The sequence below is a fragment of the Camelina sativa genome, chromosome 12, assembly GCF_030686135.1.
Source record: "Camelina sativa cultivar CO46 ecotype springtype chromosome 12, ASM3068613v1".
In the NCBI taxonomy this organism is placed as follows: Eukaryota; Viridiplantae; Streptophyta; class Magnoliopsida; order Brassicales; family Brassicaceae; genus Camelina; species Camelina sativa.
This window is the reverse complement of record NC_141891.1, coordinates 34,842,170-34,867,199: the sequence shown is the minus strand read 5'-3', so window position 1 is coordinate 34,867,199 and position 25,030 is coordinate 34,842,170. Positions and strand designations below refer to the sequence as shown.

The following is a 25,030-nucleotide window of genomic DNA, read 5'->3' as shown; positions in this document are numbered from 1 at the left end:
GCCAGCCATCTTTTATTGAATACCCTTAACTATTCAAAAACTCTTTCCGATTCGATAGCTTGAAAAAAATCGACCATGATTTTGATTTCTGACTGTCTATGCCTCTAACATATATACAAAATGAAACTGTATATGCCAAATTAAAAAAGATGTAGATTTATCAAACAATTACAATATTAAAAGTAGACACTGTCTCATACAAAATAATTTAGAAAAATAAATAAATATAACCATAATTTTTATCATCACATTATAATTATCTGGAAAAAAAGTAATATGGGATATCTCCTAGTTTATAATGTTTTAAATATTTATATATTATTAATTATAATTTATACATGTGTAAAGATAGTTTGTGTATGTTTTTAAAAGGTTATACACTTATTTGAGTATATCTCAAATTTGAGTATTTTTTATAATTAGTCTAGATGAAGAAAAACATGAATTAGTTTTTAGTTTTTACTAGCATAGTGGTCAGCATTAAAGAAAGTGGAAAATTTACTCATTATCTTGACGGAACAATTTATGGATTATAAATGACCAGAGATTATAGATGGGTAAGATGGAGGAAGTGGGCACGTAAAATGGTTAATGGTTTAGAAATGGGTACTTGCTTTAATCCAAATGCACTTTCTTTTTCAGCAATCAAAATGCACTTATTCACCAAATATTACCAGGATAAGTCATACATAAGTAATGCTAAACATTAATAAAATATTTAAACAACAATACACTTTTTGAATTCAATATTTGAGAAACAACTATGAAGATGGTATAAATTACGAAGAAGATTGTTCTTACGAATGCACAAAACAACAAAATTGTGTCTAAATGAATACAAGTTTAAAACTTATAAATTTGATAAGTTATTATTGTTAGATACAAAGATATATTTTGTAAAATGCAATACAATTTTAATTAAAAATCTCATATTTAATTATTCCATGTAAATTAATAAATATAATTTTACTATGAACTATGAAAATGTATGTAATATTGAAGTAAAAACTTCTTTTTAACATATAATAATTTTGTTTTATATAGCTTTTTTTGTACAAAATGATTACGATAATATTAACATTGAAGAAACGTTGTTTAGGAGCGGTAAGTTGGGAAGTCTAACATAAGGGCTTTTTTCTTCTTCATTATGATTTTGGTTTTCGTATTATGGATCTTGGTTCACAGTTTATGGCATTTCCACTATAAAAGAAAATACAATCCCGCAAAGGATTGTTCATGGAACTACTATCAAAATTCTTCGGATCATCTTTTCTAGTATCCATATAAACAATGATAAAGATAATACGAATACAGTAGTTTTGTTTAGTAACATTGTATGATCATTTGAATATATAAAAAAAAAGTTAATTACTAAAGAAAAAATGCTAATTTGGAAGAAAAAACAGTTAGTGTCACCTAACCACACACTTGAAGAGTAAGTAGAAGATGCACAAATGAATGGAAATATGCATGAAAAAACTGTAGGAAGATATTTTGGATATCCTATAAAAAAAATTCTTTTGATTATTTTCATCGCCAAAGTCAAATTGTACATGAATTTGGGTGAAATTGTTTTCTTCATACTCTTTATCTACACCAACAACTAGTAAATACATAAATGTTATATATATATAACAAGAATACACATATTCTCTCAATATTACAAGTACAATAATCGACATGCATCCGAAATAGATTAAGCACACTAAACAGCAGAGACCACTCTATATACGAAGATGGAATCCAGTATTGGTTTGAAACAAGAACAGCTCAAGGATCTTTTTTTGAATCTTTTATAAAAAAAGTTTCTCATTAATTCATATGTAACAAAAGTTTTTCTTTCTTTTTTGAATATAATTTAACATTAATTCCAAAAAAAAATTAAAAAATAATCGACATGCATCTAAAGTCATGTCTAACACTTATAAAAGATTTATGCGACAATACTCATTTTCAGTTCAACATTTCATTAACAAAGTACATCTCACACTATATGAATTAATTGATACGATAACGTTGGGTAAATCGAATTTACATTAAAAACATGAGTTCATCGTTGACATCATATACAAATGCACAAAACAAAATGTGCATATATGAATTAATATAAGCATAAAGTCCTATATATTTCATTAAACAAATTGAGCACATATGATTTCATCTTTGACATTATTGAGAATATTGTACGTGGTGTCCCGGAAAATTAGAAGATCTGAGTGTATGTTGGGAATTGGAGTACAGTAAATTTCATTTTAGTTGGTTTAGTAAGCTGGTCAATTTATTAATTAAACTATGGAGTAGTTTAATTAGCTTTCGGTTTATTTAAATCTTCTTTTAATTAAATTTTGGTTTAGTTAAATTCTGGTATATTTGATGTGTAGAATGGTTAAGTTATGTGGTTAGCTTGTGTTGAATTGCATTTGTAGAAGTTTTGTATGAAGTTATCTGATGTGGATTAGGAATCCGGGTCGGGGTATTTTAATTTGGTCTCAAAGTTGAATAAATGTTTGCATAAATTAAACCAAAAATAAGATATTAAGCTTTGAATTTGCAGTCACTACTTTTCAAACTCAAAAGTGATTGCAAATGCAATAATGGAATTTGACTACTTCGTTGATTTTCTTCAAATATTCTGTTTTTGTTTTTGTTGGAATTTTCTTATAATTGAATATGAGCAATACAATTGTATTAGAGTACAAGCAAGTGAAACGTATCGTTCATTATACTCTACTCAACCATCTCAAATCGTCAAATATTCCCACAACACAAATATAACGTCGTTAGTACACATTCTATATATTAAACCATACAAAAGACGTAAGAATTAAGAAGAATTTCGTTAACAACAAAAACAATGAAGCTCTCTCAAGTCTTCTTCCCCATCTTCTTATTCTTCCTTGTTTCACAAGCAAACTCAACAACCGATATGATTTCGCAAACCTGCAAATCTTGTGCAGCCAAATCCAAGATCTTCGACTACAACTTCTGTGTCTCCTCTCTCAACAACTCTCCGATATCTCTTCCTTCTCCGACCAATCTCTCTTCTTTAGCCCTAGTTCCAATGCTCCAAGCTCTCGACAACGCCACCGCAACGGCTTCCACCATTCAGCAGCTTCTGATTCTTGACGACGACGGTGGTCTCCGCGGTGCTTGCCTCCGTGACTGCCTTGAGCTTTACGAGGACGCTACGGATAGGTTGGAGGACGCAGTTAGGGTTTTTATAACGAGGATTGAGTTGGGGACGGTGAACGTGATGGTGAGCGCCGCCATGGAATCTGCTGTCACGTGTGAGAACGGGTTTAGAGAAAGAGACGACGGTGATGATGATGGTGATGGTGATGGTGGTGGTGGTGGTGAGATGACCTGGACGTCTCCTGTTGGTGGTGAGAATCACAAATTGTTTGAATTTGGTCAGATTGCTCTTTGTATAATCAATATGATGTCTGCTTCTGTCACAACATCTGTATCTCTCTAAATCGTTTTCAATTTGTTTGAATAAATGATAATAGCATGGATGGTGAGGACATTTTTTTAAAGGTTTTTGTTTATTTTTTAATGCAAATTGTTTTGTGACAACGTATATCGAAAGCGACAAAAGGATAAGGGATAGCGTAACAAATATATCTCTAAGACCATGGGCAGTGGAGTCACTACAAAAATCAGATGATATAGCTTCGGCATTTGTCACGCAAATTGTTTGTAGCAAAATATTGTCACGATTAGTTACAAAAAATAAAATTTAAAATTTTGTAGCAAAATTGTAGTTATTTGTAAGAATTAGTAACAACTTTAGATACAAATAAAATTTATGGTAAATTGCTACCGATAAGTAACCATACTTCTGTAACAAATATACTCACTTTTTACCATTGTAACTAATTTTGTAGTTATTACAGTATTTACTAATTATTATTATGGTAATAAGCTACACATAAGTAACAACATTATTGTAACAAATATACCCAATATTGTAAATTGTTACTTAATTTATAATAATTAATTAATAATTATTTTTGTGATATTAGTACACTAAACTAAAGACAGTCACATAACTACATAAGTGACGTTGTTGAATTTTTGTTTCTTAATTATGATTTATTTTATTTTTAGAAAAATAAATAGCAACGTTTATTTCAGAAATGATGCAAAACGTGTATAGTTAGCATCACATCTAAATAAGTGATGCCACATATTAGCATCGTTTATATTTAAGTGATGTAAAATTTAACATTTTAGCATCGCTTATTTATAACTGACTCAAATTTTAATAATTTAACATCGTTTTTAGAAGTGATGCAAATTTATATATTATAGATTTATAAATTTATGACACCTGCTATGATGAGGTCCACAAAAAGCTTTTTTCGACCTGCTCTCATGAGATCACTGGTCGAACAAAAAAGAAAACTTTTTCTCTCTCGACCTAGCCGTCTAGAAAATTTTTTGTTTGGCCGGCGGTTGGTGGCTTCCACAGCACCGTCGTCGGCCCTGCTCCCTTGTATTTAAGTAGTTTCTCTTCTTAGTAGTTTCTAGTTTGCCTTTCTAGCTTTCTCAAACCTTAACTTTGTCGTCTTCTCCTTATGGCGGTTTGGTGTTGTTCTTAGGTGGATCTATTCCGAAGAGAGGTTTGCTTATCCTTTGGTATTATTCTCTCCTTTGCTCTGTTTGATTCTTTTTGCTAATTCCGATTTTTGGGTTTTATCTTTAGGAGAAATTGATTGAAATCAATTCAAGATCTGAATTCTGAAGCCATCCTTTTTTTTTTTTTTTTTTTCTTCTTGTTTTTGTTTGAATTTTGTCAAATCTATTTTTTATATATTTAATTTTTTCCCTGCAGATTCATGGTTAAGAAACTCCAAAGTAAGGTAATGGTATAGTGAAATTGATGCTTTAAGCTTCCATCTATCTCTCAATGAATTTTAAATCAGTTTTCTATTATAAATACAATGGTGTTATAGCATCTAAAGTTTAAAGTGTTGCCTGACACAACTTGTGTCCATCGATCTCTTTTAATTCTGGTTCTGTTATGCTAAAACACTTGGCGTTTTTGTTGTTTCCTTCAAAATTAGGAAGAGAGCAACATATAATAAATACAATGGTGTCGAATAATGATATGGATTTGGTATTAATTGTGTTGTTGAGTGTATTCATAGGTTCGAGGGAGATTTTTTGAAAAATAAGTTGTGTTGTTGAGTGTATTTGTGTTGCTGTTAAACTCTTAGATTGGACTTTGTCTACTAATTTTCTGTAGTTTTGTAGTTTCTCTACTCCATTGGAGGGTGAATGATTGTTTATTACGGATTATTGTATTTTGCAGTAGAGAGACTCTTGCGAAGAAGGTGGAGGATGTAATGCCCATTGCAACTAGACTTGAGAAGGAGGAGCTTGACGCTGAAATAAAAGTGATTGCTTCTGTTTTATTTCTTTATCTAATGCAACTTAAGATCTGAATATGATTCAAGTGTGTTAATTTGATATGTTTTACTGTAAGTCCACTTGCAAACATGACTTTTATTTCATGATCATTGCTGGAATACCACAATGGGCTTCATAGTGCTTCTCTACAGCTAATTACTTTTTCTTTAGCTCTCTCTCCCTCATAATGTCGCCTAAGTGTTTGCTGAAATGCCCAGTTCTAATGGTGTTTTTCATTTTTTTTGTGTGTGTATCTTTCAGGTGGAGTTTTGCTATTAGACTAAGTTACTGCAAAAGAACAAAACAAAAATCTGTCAAATGAATGTTTTTTTTGTACTGCTCCTAAGTCTGATGATGTCTACCTCAAGCCTCTCGTAAGCCTCTCGTTAAGGAGACCAAAAGCAGTGCTCCTAATCTTTTTATGCTTTTGTTTCTCTGTTTGTTCCACTGGTTTATTGAGATTTGCTCCTTTTTTTATTTTGCTGAGGTTTCAGGTAAGCTTATGCCACTCTAGATAATAGTTCTCCTTTTGTTTTTTTTCCAGGTAAATGGGTAAAGACTCTTTTGGAATGACACCAAAGACTTGGATGCTACCAAAACAGAGGAGATTGGATTTAGTAACAGCTTTGCAACAAGTAAGAAATGCTTAACCTTGAAGGAGCTTCTTCAACAAAGGTTTATCACATAGTCGTGCATGTTGTTGTTATCCTTGTATGATCCAAAACCTTAGGTTATGAAGATTAGATATTTAATTGAATGTAATACATGTTATGTATTTTTGTGTAATGGATATTTTTGATATTATTTATGGAAGAAAAAAAGTTATATATAAATCTATTTAAATAAATTTTGCAAAACAGGATTTAAATATGCAAATTATATACAAATACAATTATGAAGATTTTTGTGAGGAAATTAGTCACAATTTTTGTCATGAGAATATTGAAATAAAATTGAAGCAAATTGACACTATTTTAATTGAAACAATTTGTAGCAAATTTGTTACACGCTAAATGTAGTTTTTGTAACTATTAGCGACGACTTATTGTGTGGAAATTTGAAACAATCTGTTACAATATATTTGAGACAAATTTGCTACGATTTCTCACAACAGTCAATTAGCAACCACCCTATAGGCGCAAAAAAAATTTTGTAACAATTTTGTAACAAACCATAATTTGTTACAAAAATATATACTAGCTTCAATATAATCCGTAGCTATACAAACCAAAACTTGTTGTGCGTAACCCATATGGATTGTTCACAGACAAATTTATCATATAATTATTATTAATCTAATCAGGGCCGGTCATAGGAAAATAGTGGCTTAAAGCAATTTTAATATGTAGTGTTTTCTAAATTTATGAACTATAAATAATATAATATTAAAAATTAAAAACAAAAGAAAAATAAGAATAATGTCTATTTGGGGTTTGAACCCACTAACTTGGATGCATTTTAAGGCTTACATAACCATCTTGCTAAAAGAAATTCTTTAAAATTCTATCCTAAAGATTAGAATATAAGATGTAGCCTAAAGGAGATGCTTTGGCTGTCTAATCAAAGCAACTCACTAAGTATTTATCAAAATTCTTTCTTCCACTAGAGCAACCCACATAAGTTTTTCAATCATTAAAATAATTTTTTTTTAAAAAATGATTGTTTATTAATTTTCAAATTTAAATAATTTTAAATTGAGAAATAAGTAATATTAATTACTTATATTATATATAAGGGAAATAAAAATATTTTACAGAATTCGGGAATACTAAACATATATTACAAAATCGGGGAAAATAGACAAATATAAATTATAATAGAAAAAACGGGGTACGAGAAAATAAATTAAATCCGTTATACTGTTGGGTTGCACCAAATTTTTGCCAGATATGCTCAATCAAGTCTTTTTGAAGACGGTCATGCATTATTGGATCTCGAACGTCATTTCGAATGGTCATTATATTATGGAGATTCATTGGCCTATCTGTTGAATATGATAAATCCACATGAGAAGTTCCGCTTACTTCTCCTTGATAAAACTCTGATGGATCGTAGAAACTATATTCATGCCATTCGTCTTCCACTATCATGTTATGCAATATAATACATGCTCTCATTATCTTACCTATTTTTGCTTTATCCAAAAAAAGCGTGGGATTCTTTACGATTGCAAATCAAGCCTGCAAGACTCCAAATGCACGCTCTACATCTTTTCGGCATGCTTCTTGATATCTAGTAAAGAGTTGGTTTTTTTGACCCTGTGGAAGTGTAATTGATTGGATGAAAGTTGCCCATTTTGGATAGATATCGTCAGTGAGGTAGTACGCCATTTTGTATTGCCGTCCATTGATAACGTATGTAACTCTAGGAGCTCGATCCTCTAGTATATCATCGAACACTGGTGAGCGGTCCAAAACATTGATATCATTTAATGTACCTGGTGGTCCGAAAAAAGCGTGCCAAATCCATAAATCTTGCGATGCCACAGCCTCTAGTACGATTGTCGGTTTTCTAGATCCACGTGAATACTGTCCTTTCCATGCCGTCAGACAATTCTTCCACTCCCAATGCATACAATCTATGCTCCCTATCATTCAGGGGAAACCATGATATTCTCCAATATTCAGTAATCGTTGGAGGTCTTCCGCTGTAAGCCTTCTAAGGTACTCATCTCCGAAAAGATTTATAACTCCGCTAACAAATTCTTCAAGGCATTTGTGCGCAGTGGTGTCAGCAAGTCGTAGATATTCGTCCACCGCATCTGCTGCACTTCCGTATGCCATCATACGAATTGCTGCCATACATTTTTGAAGTGCAGAAAGACCGAGCCTTCCAGTTGCATCTCGTCTTTGTTTGAAGTAAGAGACCCCATCTTCAATACTATTAACAATACGCAAGAATAACGGTTTATTCATTCTAAATCGACGGCGAAACATACCTTGAGTGTAAGTACGATTCTCACTAAAATAATCATTCCATAACCGAATGTGGCCTCCTTCTCGGTCTCTATTAATGTGCACTCTTCTGAAAACTGGTAATTGTGGATCTTTCGTTTGAGTCCAATGGTTCTGAATTTCCTCCACTATACTGTCAACTTCTTCCTCCACCATATCATCAACTTCTTGATCAGAACTCCAATTTGACATCTTGTTAGAATATTTGTGGGTTTAAAGATAGAAAATTGGATCCTTTATTGTGGGATAAAAGGTTTTTTGTTTTTGGGTTTAGAGATTTTTGTTTTGGTAGTAAGACCGAAGGTTATTAGTAATGAAGATAGAAACTGGATTGTGTTTGAGAACAAGGTTATAGTTTAAAAAGTTTACAAATTAAAAAAAAAACCTACAAGCTGAAAGAGAGATACAAGAAATGGAAAGAAGGATGATACAAATGAATATGATATGTGGTCAATATATAGAAAACGCAAGACATAACAGGCCGAAAATGATTCACAAGTCACTAGGACCACCGAAAAACATACAAACATACAAAAAACAACATGTCACATACAAACAGCTTCACGGGACTTAACAGGACATGACCACCTTCACGGGACTCACCAAAACACAGGTCCCCCTTCTCGGGATTCACCATCAAACAGTTCCACCTACACTAGAGTACAAACAGCTTCACATGTCGCATGGACCCCAACAACCTAAAACATAACAAATGTCTTAATCAGAAACGTAAATCATAACACAACAAAGCTCAAATTCATAACACAACAACGCTCCAGAAACAAAAACAGATGATTAAAAATAAACAAAACAAGAAGATTTGCATATATTAAAAACGTAAATCATAACACAATAAAGCTCAAAGTCATAACCTGAAACATAATAAATGTCTTAATCAGAAACGTAAATCATAACACAACAAAGCTCAAAGTCATAACACAACAAAGCTCCAGAAACAAAAACAGATGATTAAACATAAACAAAACAAGAAGATTTGCATATATAAAAAACGTAAATCATAACACAACAAAGCTCAAAGTCGAGACTCAGAACCTAAGTGTTTGACAACAGTTGGTCAGTTAGCTTGTCTTTGAGTGTGACTTGAGCTTGAGTAAGGTCAGGCTTGTTAAGGAGACTCTCAAGCAATCTCATTTTGCCTTGCCTATCTTTTGCCTCTTGTTCCTTATCCTTCATGGCTATAATCTTATCCAGTTTTCTCATAGAGAAATCCTCACCATCATTACTAACTACTGGTTGCTTACCTTTCTTCTTCGAAGCTTTAACACCCGGAGGCCTCTGTTCAGCGCCATCATTTGTTGAAGTGGAAACATATGCTCCGTCTGAATCAAGCTTAGTCTTCTTGTTTGAGTCCTCCGAGATCCATTTCTGATCATGCTTGAGTTCCCTCCAGGAATGTCCTAGAACAAATGGCTTATCCATATTATTCTTGTAAAGCTGACATGCCATAGACATAACATCATCTTTAGATTCTCCACTCTTCCTTCTTGCACTGGCTTGTGTGTAACACCCAAAAAATTTGTTCACTTGGTGGTTTATCTTGCTCCACCTAGCCTTACATTGCGACGGCCCTCTAGTATGTGTACTCGATGCCCTCTCACTTGCTTGGAAGTAGTCGGCAACTCTCTTCTAGAAGGAACCAAACTTCTGCAAATTACTAACAATCAGGTCTTTGCTGGTGAGAGTAATATCCTCCTCGGAACGCCACCTTGTCCTACTTCCTCTACCGGCTTCTTCTTCATTCTCATCGACACTAAGTTCAATACAGTCTTCGGTGACAGATGGTGTGCTAATTTGGACAGGCTGAGAAGAGAATGTGGGGATATAGTCGACATGTTGAGAAGGGATACTAATTAGGCTGAGAATCCTGTTGAGAACTCAACAGATCCATATAAGTATTAGGAGGATAACTGTAAGAGTTTGAAGAACTCATTACTAGAGTATTAGATAAAAGGGTTAAGTTCAGAATTAGAGTAAATGGAACTTGGTAAGGGTTTATATTGACCTAAAGGTTTGTTTAACAGAGATAGATGCACTATAAACGTGTATCTATCCAAGATTAGACAACTGAAAAGTCTGAGTTGATCATTTTCAAACGCCTTTGAAACAGTTTATGGGAACCGACCCTTCGATTAGATTGTAATTCGATTAGATTGTAATGAAGGTGTTTACTTTTGTAATGTGTGTTTGCGGAAGAGGAATATACACTAACAGTATAGTTAGATGTAAACTTGAAACACAAATTGTTAGTTGTAACCTAGATAGTTTAAACTTGAAAAAATTATGCTTTTTTGTTTTATGATTTGCAACCATCAGCTTTAGTAGCATCATATCTTATTAGATATGATGTCAAATTATTTTAAAAAGATTTTCAAAAAGCAGTCTTTAAAGTCAAGACTATTTTCAAATGCAATCATGTACATGAATGACTCAATTTTCTTTTTTAATAAAACAAAAGCAGAAAAGCAAAGAATCTTCTTTTTCAAATAGGACCAAAGCACCATTTTTCAAAACAAAACAACAATCGCTTGCTCCCAAGCCGAGAACATGTGACAACATACATGAAAAGATCAGAATGTACCTGGATTGAAAACAGTCTCCACAATCTGGATGATCAATGAAATCAGCCAATTTCAGCCGCCTATTGTTCCTGGCAAAACACAGTGAACATCTTCAACTAGTTAGAATCGTTTCTAAGTTTTGTGGAATCAAAAATTGTAAGTAAATAGAAACTAAAGTGATGCTTACTGTAACCATCATCTGCCTAGTTGTAATCGTCTCTTCCATCATCGAAGGTATAACCGTATGCCATCATATTTAGCTTGAAGCAGAAGAAAATAAAGAAAGAATAAACAGCTACACAATACAGAACATCAACAGAGATCAAAACGAAAAATAAAAAAATGAAGCAACAAATTTGGAAGACAAACCATGGAGGAGAGAGAGAGAAGCTGGATTGCTTTGAGTTTGGCTCTTTCAATTTGGCTTTGCGAGAAGCCTACTTCATCGAGTCCACAAATCAACAGAACAAACATTAACTTGCTTTGTTTAGTTATGTGTGTTCTACAACCAAAATGCACCTACAAGAAAGACACATCACAAAACAAATCATCTACAGTAGCGGACAACCATCCATGAGTGAAGTAAAACAGACAAACAGACAAAACAGACCTTGATAGGCTTGACTCTCATCCCACAGATCAGTGGCAGCTACGTACTGCTTCCACGAATGGCTCTTCCTTCTTACATCACAACAATAGAACATCACAACTCCGAAAGCATTCTTTGGTTTCACCAAACACCATAGCTCTCGTCTCAGATAGACAACACATAACATCACAAATAATACAAATAGAATTCAATCTTGGTGCTCCATCAGCTAACATAGATAAAAAAATAAAAAAAAAATAGAACAAGCAAAGTTGGAAAGCAAACCGTGGAGGAGGGAGAAAGAGAGAAGGAGACACAATCTCTCCGGCTTCATACAGACATACACCTCTCAATGAGAGAGAACCTACGAAACCAAACCTAAAACTCAGATTCTTTTTGCATGACCATTGACAAACCCTATTTCGATTGAACAATGAAAACTAACCTTGCCGGTGCACCTTGCCATCCCATCTCCGTCCCCTCACCGTCCTACTCGTCGGATCGAGATTAATAACCCTTGGAACCAGAGATCGATTGCCGTCAGGCTTGAATCATTGGATCAAGATTAACCCTTCTAACCAGAACCGAACAGAAATCGAACAGAAATCGTTATCATGGCAAACACTCTCACCTCTTTATGCCGGAAAAAACAATTGAATCGATTGAATCTATGAAAACTGAGGAAGGATAGAGAGATTCATCTCGTCGAGGGAAGAAAGAGAGAGAGAGAGACAAAGTCGGCAAAAGAAAAGAAAAAAAAAGAGGAAATGTTTTTTTGGTATTTTATATTTTGAGAGACATCCAATCAGAAGCTGCCACATATGGTTGCTTCAACCGTTCTTCAGATGCTCACTTGAGCGACGATCCTCATGTTTTTGGGCCTTCTTTTTTGTTTCTGAATTATTTTTGGTCCAGAAACTCTAATAGCAACCTATTAAGAACGCCCACTAAGACCAATACAACCCCCTCTAAGATCCGCTAAGCCTTTGGAAGAACATAATCTAAGAGGAGTATCCACGAAAAGACTGGTAAATTTCTTAAGGTCTAAGTCAGAGATCGTTATCTCCGCGACTTTGCGATTAGCTTTCTCCTCGTCACTTCTCAAAATTTCGAGCTCATCTTCTATGTTTTCGATTGCACCTCTCGAGATCTCTTCAACGAGCATCCGGTTTGCAGTAATCTTTGCAGCTCATATTTGTTCGGGAGTTAGGCGTTCACGTTCCTTAAAATGTACATTAACCTCTTCAATCAGGGGCCAAAGCATTCTCCTCATGGACTGCCTTTCCTCCCTTCTTGCTTTATCCATTTCGTATCTGTTACCAGCTTTGAGGAGTTGGTTGCATAGCTCGATCTCGTGTAGTTTTCTTTGAGCAGCTTTCTCGTTTTCAACAGTCTCGAAATACAGATCACTAACTTTCTTCAGTTTCTTCAGATCTTCATTTGCAATACTCAGGTTGATCACTCCGGCCTCTGCAATTTTCATGCGGGATATGACCTTTTGTGCCCTTTCGATAGTTTTGGCATTCTTGGCCTCCAGCTGGGCGTATTCCTTCAAATGGACCAGCTCTATTAACTTGCTTTGAAGCTTCTTCACCTCGCTGATAGAAGGTGATAACTCTCTAATTTACATGTTTCAGACACCTTTTTGTCCATATTTTTCATTATATATACCCTAACCTTAGCATTTTTAGGTCCTTAACTGTAGGAATTTATATTTACGCCATTTAGGATGCTGCATTGTTGCATTTGTGCATTTTGGATGAAAGCAGGTGCTTTGGAGCCCAAAATGGGGAAGAATGAGATAAAACCCGAGTATGTACCCGAAGGGGTGATTGTGCAAGAAGAACAGTCTGAACTTCAACCCGATCAAAGAGGATCTAAGAGCAGGAAGAACAACCCGAAGCCCTACCTAAGGAACTACCCGACTTGAACGTCGTGCACCGCCTCGAGCAGACCCTCGGGCAGAACTGGGCAGCTAGGTTAAAAGGGATTCCATATATAAACTCTCCTCTTCTTCCTCTCGCCCTAGCACGCCGCAGACACTCATAACAAAGAGCGAGAACTTCTGAGAGAGAGATTGAGAGACTCAAACACTTTTTCCACTTTGTTAGGATTTAATTTTGTTTCTTTTGCTATTCTTTTTAGTTTCAATTCTGTACTATATTACTTTTATCTTATTTTCAATACAATGTAATTTTCATTCCTTTGTGTTTTTATGCTTTTTACCATGAGATCTGAGTAGTGAATCAAAGTTTCTAAAGATGGGATAGACAAATATGTGTTCTTGATCGGTTAGGATGTCTTAGCTTGAATGTTTACTTTAAATAAATTCCTTTCTAGATTGATGTTCTTAATGCTATTTTCAGACCGAGACGTTGAGATTAGATCTAGGGTGTTTTGCCATCGAGAGATGTTATTGAAATGCTTGAATCAATCAATGATAGAGATTTACTCACTTAGCCTAAGAGATTAGATGTGTAAGGAGTTTATTGACAATAATGAGTCGGATTGTAATGCCTGCTTGGTCATGTTTCTCCAACGAGAGTTGGGTAGGGGAGTGACTAAGGTTGATTGTTTCTATCACGAGAGTGTTTTAGCAAGAATTAAGAGATTCATTGTCTAGGGAATATTTGCTTGAGGCATGTAGGACATCCTAAATTGGTAAGGAGCACTTATGAGTCAATTACCCCATCCTTAGGAGCTTTCTTATCTTGATTGTTTAGTTTTGTTCTATAAGACCCCTTCCCCGAACTGGTACTCGATCACCAGCTTCGTGTATACCTTCCAGCTGTTCATCCTAGGCTACTTGATCCGATAATCCCACCCGATCCTGTACCCGAATGCTTGCATCGAGTACTTAGGTCGTGTGGTTCATGTTCTTTTATTTACTTTTGCTTATTTTAGATTGTTAGAAAAACCCCATTACTATTGCTTGGCTTGACTTGCTCTCTTCTGATCATATCTTATCTTCTAGCATAACAACCATTTGGATTGATAACCCTTTGTACTACAACTGCATAGGGAATTGATACCTTGGGTGAAAATCCTGTTATCAGAAGGACTCGCGAATAACTACTCTTCGTATGCAGCTACGAAGTTGTTGAATTCAATCATGACCTGCGAGAATGGCCCTAGTTACAAACAGTTCATAACCAAAGGATAAAGAAGTAAATAATTTTTCCAAACCTCACCAATTTTGTCTGCAAACTGGAAGAAGTTTCCCCAGTTGACTTACGACATGTCCTTGAGAGTAGGGATCCAAACTCCGGCGCGAGTGAAATTCCTCATGAGGTCCGTTGTAGTTGAGGGAGGGGCTAAGCAAAGTAAGTAAAATTTTAAGTTAAAAGAAAACCGAAAACCAAATAATGAGTAAAAGATTTATGGGGCGATCGTTCATGTACCTACTGGGGTCACGTGAGCATTGGGTGTTGCTCTCTGAGGATTTGGTTGTATGAGCCCTCTGTCTCTTTGGGAAGGGTTTCGCTGGTATTCTTCCCAGACGATGTAATTTCTCTCCCTTCAAGCTGGGCTTATCCCAATTCTCTTCGGACGAGCTAGTTCGAGGGCGAGTTTTCTCCAGAGTAAATGAGGGAGTTTCAGGATCTGTCCTTTTCCTTAAAAATTCTACCTGGCTCTCTTTCCCCTCATAATGGCTAACAATGTCTGGAGTGGACGCTTCTTTCTCCTTAGAGGAGGCAGTGGATGAGTCCAGAATAATAACCAAGGCTTCCTTCGCAGGCTCCGGGTTAATAGCAGAATTAGCTTCAACTTCGGGTGTTGATGAACCTGCACCTTTTCCTTTGAAGGAATGCGAGCTTTCCCCTCAGGAAGAGCAGCTGACATCATCTTCTTCACTCCCTACTCAACAGTCCTCAGCTCTCTTTTGAGGGCCCTCTATTCACAATAACCCATTGAGGTATCTGTTTGTAATGGCCCCAACCACCACCTCTTAGTAGACCTCATGTCCAATCCCAGTCCATGCGTACACCTTTCTTAATGGGCCTCACCTCCTCTCGCCTGACCCGTTAGCCTATCCATATATGACGGTTGGTTTGCTACGTCTGGGAGGTTTTAAAGACTTGTTTAGCATTCCTACAAATCACCACATGATCTTTCCCTATGTTTTGTCCTCACTCGTACAGTTCCGACAATCACTTAGCGTAAGGTCACCCATCTTGAGACTACTCTAGCTCAAGCACGCTTAACTATGGAGTTCTCTCCGGACCCTTGACCGAAAAGATAAGTGCACTTTGGTGACATAGGTGGCCAAATCAATTCTTTTAAACGTCTCCGCAAGTCTCTGAAACCGGGGTGTCATAATTCACCCCCATTAACAGATCATAACGTCATCATTACGCACCAAGACCGTCAACCCCGCTGGTGTGAGCCCACTCGATTCCACACTCATCTAGGTTCGGCTATGATACCACTTGTAACACCCCGACCGCTACCTTTTAGTGGGCCCCATGTCCAATCCCAGCCAATGGGTCCACCTTTCTTAATGGGCCTCACGTCCTCACACTAAGCCCGTGAGACGATCCATATCCGATGGTCAGTTTGATACATCCTTGAGGTTTTAAAGACTTGTTTACCGTTCCTGTTAGTTTAAGCGGAAGTAAAGAGAAGAGTTTGAGATAGAGAGTATGAAGTCGGCAAAGAGAATAAGAGAAATGTGAGATTCCATTAGTATATCTTCTACAAGGTGGCTACAAGCCTTTAAATAGGTCTTAATATTTAGGACTACTCCCTTACAACCGACACGAGATAGATAGGGACACAAAGAGAGAGAGAAACACTAATCCCTAGAGTGAAAGCGACCTGACTTGGTCTCCCAAGAGAATAACAAACCCGTGACTTTATTCTTCCCTCTTGCCTAACGGCTATAAGGGGATTCTCGATCCTTCTCTTGGGCCTTAGAACATTGTGGCCTCTTTCTTCACTCCATGGGACATGGTAGAGCTCGGCCCCTTTATGTAAGACACGGCCCCTTAACCTACTTGTACGGATGACCATACGGACACCTCCTAGCTTAATCGATCTTGATCAATACTCCCCCTCAAGCTTAGCCAAATGAAATGACTAAGCTTGGAACTCGTGAAGGATCACCTCGTTTTTTTTTTTTTTTTTTTGACGATAAAGGATCACCTCGTTAAAAACCTTAACATAGAAAACCATGTGGGACAAAACTATGTTAAGGAAAAGAGTGTGATCTCCACAAGTTAGGAGAGTGCCTCATGGTCATGTAGGATCTACAAGTCCAAGCTTGCTATGAATATAATCGCAAACTTGGAGACACGCAGCCATGGTGAAGATGTCAGCTAGTTGATCTTTGCTTGGTGTGTGGCATGGTAAGATTACTCCTTCTTCAATCTTTTCTCGAACCTTGTGGCAGTCTACCTCAATGTGTTTTGTTCTCTCATGGAATACTGAGTTGGTGCGATGTGTATTGCAGCGTTGTTGTCCTAATGCGTGGTGATCGGTTGATCGGATTCAACTCCAAGGTCCTTGAGAAGAGCTTTGAACCAGGTTAGTTCATTTGTAAGCTTTTTCATGGCTCTATATTCGGACTCAACACTTGAACAGGAGATGACCTTCTGCTTCTTTGACTTCCAAGTCACTAGATTGCCGCCTATAAATGTACAATATCCGGTTGTTGATCTCCTATCCATCGTATCACCGGTATAGTCTGCATTGCAATACCCTACAAGCTCTGTGTTGTTATTCTTTCCCATCCAGATCCCTTGGCCAGAGCTTCCCTTAAGGTAGCAAAGAATCCTCTCCACCGTGTTCCAGTCAAAATTTGTCGGTGCTTTCATATGTTGACTAACTTGGTTCACCGCATAGCATAAGTCCGGTCTTGTGATCGTAAGATAGGTCAATTTTTTCACAAGCCGTCGGTATCTCCCCACATCTTCATATGGCTCAGCTAACTTGCTAACCGGAGCATTTGGCGTCTTCTTCATCTCCCCCTTTCGCTTGACCTGGTAGCCCTCTTCAAGTGGTGTAGAGACCGGTTTGGCGCCAAGCTTACCTGTTTCTTGTAAAAGGTCAAGTGTATACTTCCTTTGAGAGAAAAACAACCCCTCCGGAGAGCGAAAATTTTCAATCCCAAGAAAGTATTTGAGCTCACCAAGATCCTTAATATCAAAAGTGGAATTAAGAAGAGTTTTAGTGGTAGAAATACCGTCCTTATCATCGCCAGAGATGATTATGTCATCGACATAGACAAGAACCACCACACGACCAACATTGGTCCAAAGAGTAAACAGCGTGTGGTCAGCCTCAGACCTTTTGAAGCCATGGTTGCAAAGTGTGGAGCTCAGATTGTGGTACCATGCCCGAGGAGATTGTTTCAAGCCGTATATTGCTTTCCGAAGGTGAAGAACCTTGCCCGGAGCAATAGTAGCTTCCAAGCCTGGATGAGGGTGCATATAGACCTCCTCTGCTAGCTCCCCCTGAAGGAATGCATTCTTGACATCCATTTGCCATAAGTCCAATGATAGGTTGGTAGCCAGTGAAAGAACAACTCGAACCGTTTGTAACTTGGCGACCAGAGCAAACGTCTCGGTGTAGTCAGTACCGTACGTTTGTGTGAAGCCACGAGCCACCAAGCGAGCTTTGTAGCGTTCCACCTCACCAGTGCTCAAATATTTAATGGTGAACACCCACTTGGAGCTCACCACTTTCTTCCCTGGTGGTAGGTCAGCCTTGTCCCATGTATGATTACGAGTCATGGCGCCGTGTTCATCATCAATAGCATCGAGCCAAACCTGATATTATTTGGCTTCCTCATACGTGCTAGGAACAAACTGAGCGTCAAGCTTGCCCAGGAACGTAGCATGATCGGGAGGAGCAAGGTCAAGCGAACAGACAGCCTGGATAGGATGAGCCACCGCCTGGTTGTTATAATAGACCCGTTGATTCTTTAACCTTTCACTACGGCGAGGTTGTTTTAACCATTCACTGCGCCGAAGTTATTGTTGGGAGCCTGCATGTGTGGTCAAGTCCTGTGTGGGCTTTGGATCCACATCATCGGTACTATCATCATGGTCCGAGTCTGAGCTCACGGTGTTATGAGCCGGGCCGGTGTCAGTGGGCATGTTGTCATCTGATGGAGTTTAAGCGACACGATCTGAGGATTGGGGTTGGGCTGCTTCCTCCTCTGGTCGTGATTGGATCGGACTCCCTAGGTCAGTTTGACTTCTTGTCTAGGAAGAGTGCGGTGGTGTAGTTGTGACACCAAGGTGATCAAGAAGGAACTTCAAGTTGGCCGCCCTATCACTTGTAGATTAAGTCCTTTAAACTTGCCCAATCTTTGTTCGCATAATATCCTTGGGTTTCAAGAAACTTCACATCCCGGGAGACATACATACGGCCATGGGCCGGATCATAGCACTTGTAACCCTTCTGCGTCGAAGAGTAGCCAATGAACATGCATTTCATACTCTTTGCATCAAGCATACTCCCTTGATCTCCTGGAATCAAAACGAAACACACACACCCGGAAACTCGTAAGTGATCAAGAGAGGGTTTAGTCTGATTAAGGATTTCAAATGGAGATGAGTCATGAAGAATCTTAGTTGGAGTTCGGTTGATTAGATAGCATGCAGTCATCACGGCATCACCCCAAAACCTCTTTGGTACATTCAAGTGAAACATCATTGATCTCGCAACCTCCATGAGATGGCGATTCTTTCTCTCAGCTACCCCATTTTGTTGAGGAGTGTATGGACAGCTAGTTTGTTGTAGAATGCCATGCTTCTCTAAGTGCTCTTTTAGTTTGTGACTTGTGTATTCTCCCCCATTGTCTGATCTAAGTACCTTAATTTTAGCACTGAAATGATTAGTAACATAATTTTGAAATTTAACAAAAGCATCATAAACTCTATCTTTAGAGGGTAACAAGGTGAGCCAAGTATACTTAGATTTTTCATCAATAAAAGTCACAAAATACTTGTTATTATCTCTAGAAAGACATGGAGATGTCTACACATCAGAATGCACTAAATCAATACAATGCTCATAAATGGTATTAGATTTAGGGAAGATAGACTTGCAATGCTTTCCAAGGATACAAGGTTCACAACTAGAGTTATCAAAAGAAACATTGGGCAACATTAATTCAAGAGCATGAGAGTGAGGGTGGCCTAGCCTAGCATGCCATACATCACTCGAAATATTACTAAGATTCGACATAAGTGAAAACGAATTAGAAGACTGTGATGAAGTTTTCTCTAAGACATAGAGGTCTCCTCTAGCATCTCCTTCTCCAAGAATCTTTCCTGTCTCAATATCATGAAAATGTACACTATTAGGCCCAAAAATAGTATTAAATCAGTAGTTGCTCTCTTAACTGACAACATATTAGATATAAAAGTAGGCATAAAGAAAGCTTTTGAGTTCTTATCAAATAATTTCAAGTCTCCTACTCCTTTAACAGGTATACGGTCACCATTAGCAATGATAACACTACCAGCAGCCAGTTTTATGTTGTTTATGAGACTCGGATTACTTATCATGTGATGAGAAGCTCCCGAGTCTACAACAAGAGATTTACTAGGTTTTGAAGCAAAGAAGGTGGTACCAGAGTCATTTAATGCGGAAATGGACTTGATGAGAGCCTCCAAGTCCGATTTCCTCACAAGGTCTCCATAGGACGCTGCCATGGCCGTGGTCACCGCCCCTCCTTGGTTCGCCGCTCCGGTGCCTTGGAAGCTTGGCCCTTCTTGCGAGAGATTGGCCTTGAACTTAGCCGGCTTGAGATGAGGATGAAGAATCCAGCACTTGTCCTTCACATGAACTCTCTTCTTGCAATGGTCGCATACCACCACTTTCCGGTCCTCATGCCTGTAAACACCTTTGTTGGCCGTGGCCAAGTCTTCCTTTCCACAAAAGAGACCAAGAGAACCTTGTTCCTTTTGTACTTGAAAGCACACGTCTTCAAGGGTAGGTAGCTTGTCCCCACGAAGGATATGTTTGATGAGATCGTTGAAAGCCGGGTTGAGAGTGAGTAGGAGACCGAAGACCTTGTCGTGCTCCTTTCTCTTGTTGAAGATGGCCGGGTCGATGGTGCTTGGTCAAAGCATCTCAAGTTCTGCCCAAAGCGACCTAAACTTCCCAAAATGTTTTGTGAACTCCAAGTCTTCTTGGTGGAGGCAGTTGATGGCCTTCTTGACTTCAAATACTCGGGTCAAGTTGGTCACATTACCATATACATTCGCAAGCATCTCCCATAGCTCCTTGGCCGTCTCGCAATACGAGTATGCCTCGAGGATTGGTGCGTCAAGCGAGTTCTGGAGAATGGCAAGCACGGTCTGATCTTCTTGGAACCACTTGATTTCCTTTTCGAGTTCAGTCTCCTTGTCTTCTTCCTTTCCTTCTTTACCGTAGTCTTTAATGGCTTTCTTGGGGAGTTGGTCCGTTTCGATGTGGATCCATAGTCCCCGGCCACTAAGCACGATCTTTGTGGTTCTCTTCCACAACAAGTAGTTGGCCCCTTTTAGAACCACCAGTGTAACAATCGGCTTGGAGTTGTCCATGAGTTTAAGAAATGGTTTAAATTGAGTAGTGAGTGTAGCAACGAGAATATAGTAACAAGAGTAGCGAGAGTATAGAGAGAATAAAGAAGAGTATAGAGAATCAAAGAGTGAGTTTAGAGAGTCAGGAATTGAGAAACTTGCTCTGATACCATGTTAGTTTAAGCGGAAGTAAAGAGAAGAGTTTGAGATAGAGAGTATGAAGTCGGCAAAGAGAATAAGAGAAATGTGAGATTCCATTAGTATATCTTCTACAAGGTGGCTACAAGCCTTTAAATAAGTCTTAATATTTAGGGCTACTCCCTTACAACCGACACGAGATAGATAGGGACACAAAGAGAGAGAAACTCTAATCCCTAGAGTGAAAGCGACCTGACTTGGTCTCCCAAGAGAATAACAAACCCGTGACTTTCTTCCTCCCTCTCGCCTAACAGCTATAAGGGGATTCTCGATCCTTCTCTTGGGCCTTAGAACATTGTGGCCTCTTTCTTCACTCCATGGGACATGGTAGAGCTTGGCCCCTTTATGTAAGACACGGCCCCTTAACCTACTTGTATGGACGATCGTACGGCCACCTCCTAGCTTACTCGATCTTGATCAATAGTCCTTACAAATCATCACATGATTTTTCCCTGTGTTTTGTCCTTACTCGCACAGTTCCGACAATAACTTCCCGGAAGGTCACCCATCCTGAGACTACTCTAGCTCAAGCACACTTAACTCTGGAGTTCTTACAGGATCCTTGACCTAAAAGATAAGTGCACTTTGGTGACATAGGTGGTCAAATCAATTCTGTTAAACCTTTCTACAAGTCTCTGAAACCGGGGTATCACACAGTTACCTTTTTTGGAGAGGCGCGGGAAAGGGAACTATTCTGAAGTCTCGCCCTGGACTCTCTAATGCGTTCACAGAAAAAGAGTTCCAAGCAATCTGACCACCATAGAATCACACGAAGTGTTCTACAAAGGTGGCGGAGAGCTGGCCTCTATCAAACTACATTGTAAGAAAAGGCTAAAAGTATTAGTATGCAAGAGTGTGGACTTCAACTTAGTTCGCATTCTACAGTATGCTACCAATTTTCGAAGCCCAATTTGGAACAAATAATCCCTCGAGGTTCCCAAAAGTGATCTTATTGACAAGAAAGAAGAAAAATGACATGCACCACTTCTATTCCTCCTCGGGTAAGCCATCAAAAACTTTGAAACCAAGAAGTGGGTTGAAGTAGAAGGTTCACCCGACCTTGACCGTGTAAATGTGAAGGAGGTCGGATAGCGAAAGATCATATCCATGTTCCTCCGCTAGGGTTTGGAGACAAAGAACGGTTCATACGAAATTAGGGCATGTCTGGGGAAGCGTGATAACATCATTATTTTACCCATATTAGCTATAGTTTTCATATGCATTTAGGAAGAGTTTGATAGGATTTCAATAAGGTTTTACAGGTTTTATAGCAAATTTGACCAAAAGACAAGGAAAACATGTTTGAGGATAGATTCAAAGCTTTGCAGTATGGGCCAGTTTTGAAAAACTTCCAGAACTCTGATTATATCATGCTTGGTGTCTACAGAAAGCTGGTAGAGTCATCTTTAACATCAAAGTAGAATCAAGTCAATCTGTTTAGCCATTAAGAAGATATGCCCGACTTACCGAGACATGTCATAAACCGACTTGAAGAGAAGCATCTAGCCGATGGGCTTTTATTGAAGGCCTGACAAGCAACCATAACGGTGGCCCAGTCCAAGCCGTCACGACGGTCAAGAAGAATCCTTCACCGCCCTTTTTCCTGCACTAAAGGAGAAAAAATAACTTTGCCCTTACAAACCCTAATCCAAGATAAAACCCTATAAATACTCTTCAAGACCTAGAGTTTCAAGGTGTGCCTCAATTGTGATTCGACCAGCCTCTTATTTCTTCATCCACTCCTCCAGTAGCAGCCCCAGAGACGACCAAAGACTCCTCTACAGCCGTCGAAGCTTGTCCTCTTTCAGCTCCTCTTGGAAGCCATCGCCGTTCACCTTTGAAGTCACCAATCTCTACTCTTTCCAATCTCTTTCATATTTTCATTGCTTATTGGGAGACAAGTTAGTTTTGTGACAACTAGAGATGTTTCCTTTGAACCTGTTTTGTTTATTGATTTGTTTATGATGCTATTCTATATAGTATCAATTTTTTTTTCTTTGCATCATGAGTGAGTAGTTTACTTGTTGGCTTTTATGGGGTGATTCAAGGGAAATTCATGGTTCGATTCAGTTAGATTGTTAGATCTTATTTTCGGTTCTATATTAGAGTTCTTTTGGGGCATATTTTTTTTAATGCATGTGTTTAGATTGATCACCAAGTGCTGATTTTAGAGAATAGGAGCGCTAACCGCGTTATCCTACTTCTCCGAGCTAGTGTTATACCGCATCCTCGCATCGTAACCTGCGTAAGTTGAGTTGCAGGGCTTGGTTAATATATAAAACTAATTTTACTAGCTGGTTGACATGCGTCGTTGTTTGCGTAAGTTGAGTAACAGAGTATGAAGAATTTAGACTTTAGATCTTGATACTTAATATTGCTTAGAACCATGAAAACTCTGAGATGACTCCCAAACGCCCAACGCCTTAGTCTTATAGTTTTAACCTCTTTTTATTTACGCTTTATTTATTTGCAATAGATATTAGGAAACCCAAAACCCCCAACTCTTATTTAGTCTTAGCCATAGTTCTTTCTACTATCAAGTATTTTAGGTTTCAAGAGGGTTTTACAGGTTTTATAGAAAAAAGGACCAAAAGACAAGGAAAATACGTTTTAGTACAGATTCAGAGCTTTACAGTACGAGAAACTTTTAAAATACTTCTAGAACTCACATTTTGACGTGCTTGGTGTCTATGGAAAGCTGAGAAAGTAATATTTCTCCTGCAACTTTGTTTACAACCATTATTGTAATATCTAAAACCCTTTTCTCTATTTCTTCTTTTATGTTTATGAGTTTATTAAACCTTGCTTTGATGATTCCCTTAAACATGCTAGAGTAGTTTTCTAGTTGGGTTTAAAAGGATAATTAAAGGGGGGGGGGGGAGATGATCTTAGTTTAGGTGGCAATTTTTAGGGTATGTTAGATTTATATTTTGTTTATTCTATACTTTAATTTTAAGTGTTTGCTTAATTCTTTAAGTTAGCCTCATGAACTAACTAAGATCTAAATTGTGTGTGCGTCGCGAAAAACTTGCATATGTGCTTGACCTAGCTTAGATGTGTGTCGTGTCATAGGAAGCACATACCACTTACCTATGGAACTTCATGGATTAGAATCAAACCTGTTTTAAATGCTTTGATCTATGCGTTGTTGCCTGCGACAGTTGAGTAACGAAGTATAGGGATTTTAGACGGTTGGCTTGTGACCTATAAGTTAATAGTTCTTTCGTGTTTTGTAGTCCGAGTATGACTTGTTACGGGAGCATGGGGTCAAGCATAAAGTTGCAACTGCTTACCACCCACAAACCAGCGGGCAAGTTGAAGTAAGTAATAGACAGATCAAGGTAATACAGCTAGGATTGTGGGGATCACCAAGAAAGATTGGACATTCAAACTAGACGATGCATTATAGGCATATAGAACATCTTACAAAACCTCGATTGGGCATTCAAACTAGACGATGAATTATAGGCATATAGACCGGCTTACAAAACCCCGATTGGGCGAACACCATTCCAGCTTCTTTATGGAAAGAATTGTCACCTCCCGGTTGAAGTAGAGTATAAGGCAATCTGGGAAACTAAGCTTTTTAATTTGGATATCAAAACTGCCCAAGAAAGGAGAGCAATGGATCCCCATGAACTCAATGAAATACGATTAGAGGTATATGATAATTCCAAGATATACAAGGAAAGAACAAAGGCTTTTCGTGATAAGAAAATCCAGCACAAGGATCTTAAAGACGGTGATAAATTTCTCCTGTTCAACTCTAAGCTTTGA

The 25,030-nt window shown here is 37.9% G+C and overlaps 3 protein-coding genes and 1 long non-coding RNA gene across 5 annotated transcripts; 3 read left to right on the top strand and 1 right to left on the bottom strand.

Annotated features, from left to right (window-relative positions):
• Window positions 1-2,641: 2,641 nt before the first annotated feature.
• On the top strand, window positions 2,642-3,536 carry LOC104732975 (putative invertase inhibitor). The gene has a single exon (XM_010452587.3). The coding sequence runs from the start codon at window positions 2,855-2,857 to the stop codon at window positions 3,473-3,475; it is 621 nt and encodes a 206-aa protein (XP_010450889.2). The 5' UTR covers window positions 2,642-2,854; the 3' UTR covers window positions 3,476-3,536.
• A 674-nt stretch (window positions 3,537-4,210) lies between these two features.
• LOC104732976 (uncharacterized) lies at window positions 4,211-6,248 on the top strand. 2 transcript variants are annotated; one of them, XR_015575599.1, is made up of 5 exons: window positions 4,211-4,641; window positions 4,838-4,865; window positions 5,318-5,402; window positions 5,677-5,789; window positions 5,960-6,248. It is a non-coding gene; the product is annotated as an uncharacterized LOC104732976 (long non-coding RNA). The 2 variants fall into 2 exon arrangements; XR_759017.3 differs by lacking the exon at window positions 5,677-5,789 and having other exon boundaries at window positions 4,335-4,641.
• Window positions 6,249-8,009: 1,761 nt separating this feature from the next.
• Window positions 8,010-8,561, bottom strand: LOC147933073 (uncharacterized). The gene has a single exon (XM_087477280.1). The coding sequence runs from the start codon at window positions 8,559-8,561 to the stop codon at window positions 8,010-8,012; it is 552 nt and encodes a 183-aa protein (XP_087333406.1).
• Window positions 8,562-22,551: 13,990 nt separating this feature from the next.
• On the top strand, window positions 22,552-25,030 carry LOC147933072 (uncharacterized). Its single transcript, XM_087477279.1, has 3 exons — window positions 22,552-22,647; window positions 24,490-24,594; window positions 24,722-25,030. Exons 1-3 carry the CDS (start codon window positions 22,552-22,554, stop codon window positions 25,028-25,030), a joined length of 510 nt encoding a protein of 169 aa, XP_087333405.1.

Bases quoted from the DNA above. Each gene is read 5' to 3' on its own strand.
- LOC104732975 (XM_010452587.3), top strand. From the start codon at position 2,855: ATGAAGCTCTCTCAAGTCTTCTTCCCCATCTTCTTATTCTTCCTTGTT.
- LOC147933073 (XM_087477280.1), bottom strand. From the start codon at position 8,561: ATGTCAAATTGGAGTTCTGATCAAGAAGTTGATGATATGGTGGAGGAA.
- LOC147933072 (XM_087477279.1), top strand. From the start codon at position 22,552: ATGTTTGAGGATAGATTCAAAGCTTTGCAGTATGGGCCAGTTTTGAAA. The intron at 22,648-24,489 runs GTAGAGTCATCT...CGTGTTTTGTAG, and splicing joins TTGGTGTCTACAGAAAGCTG to TCCGAGTATGACTTGTTACG. The intron at 24,595-24,721 runs GTAATACAGCTA...GATGAATTATAG, and splicing joins TAAGTAATAGACAGATCAAG to GCATATAGACCGGCTTACAA.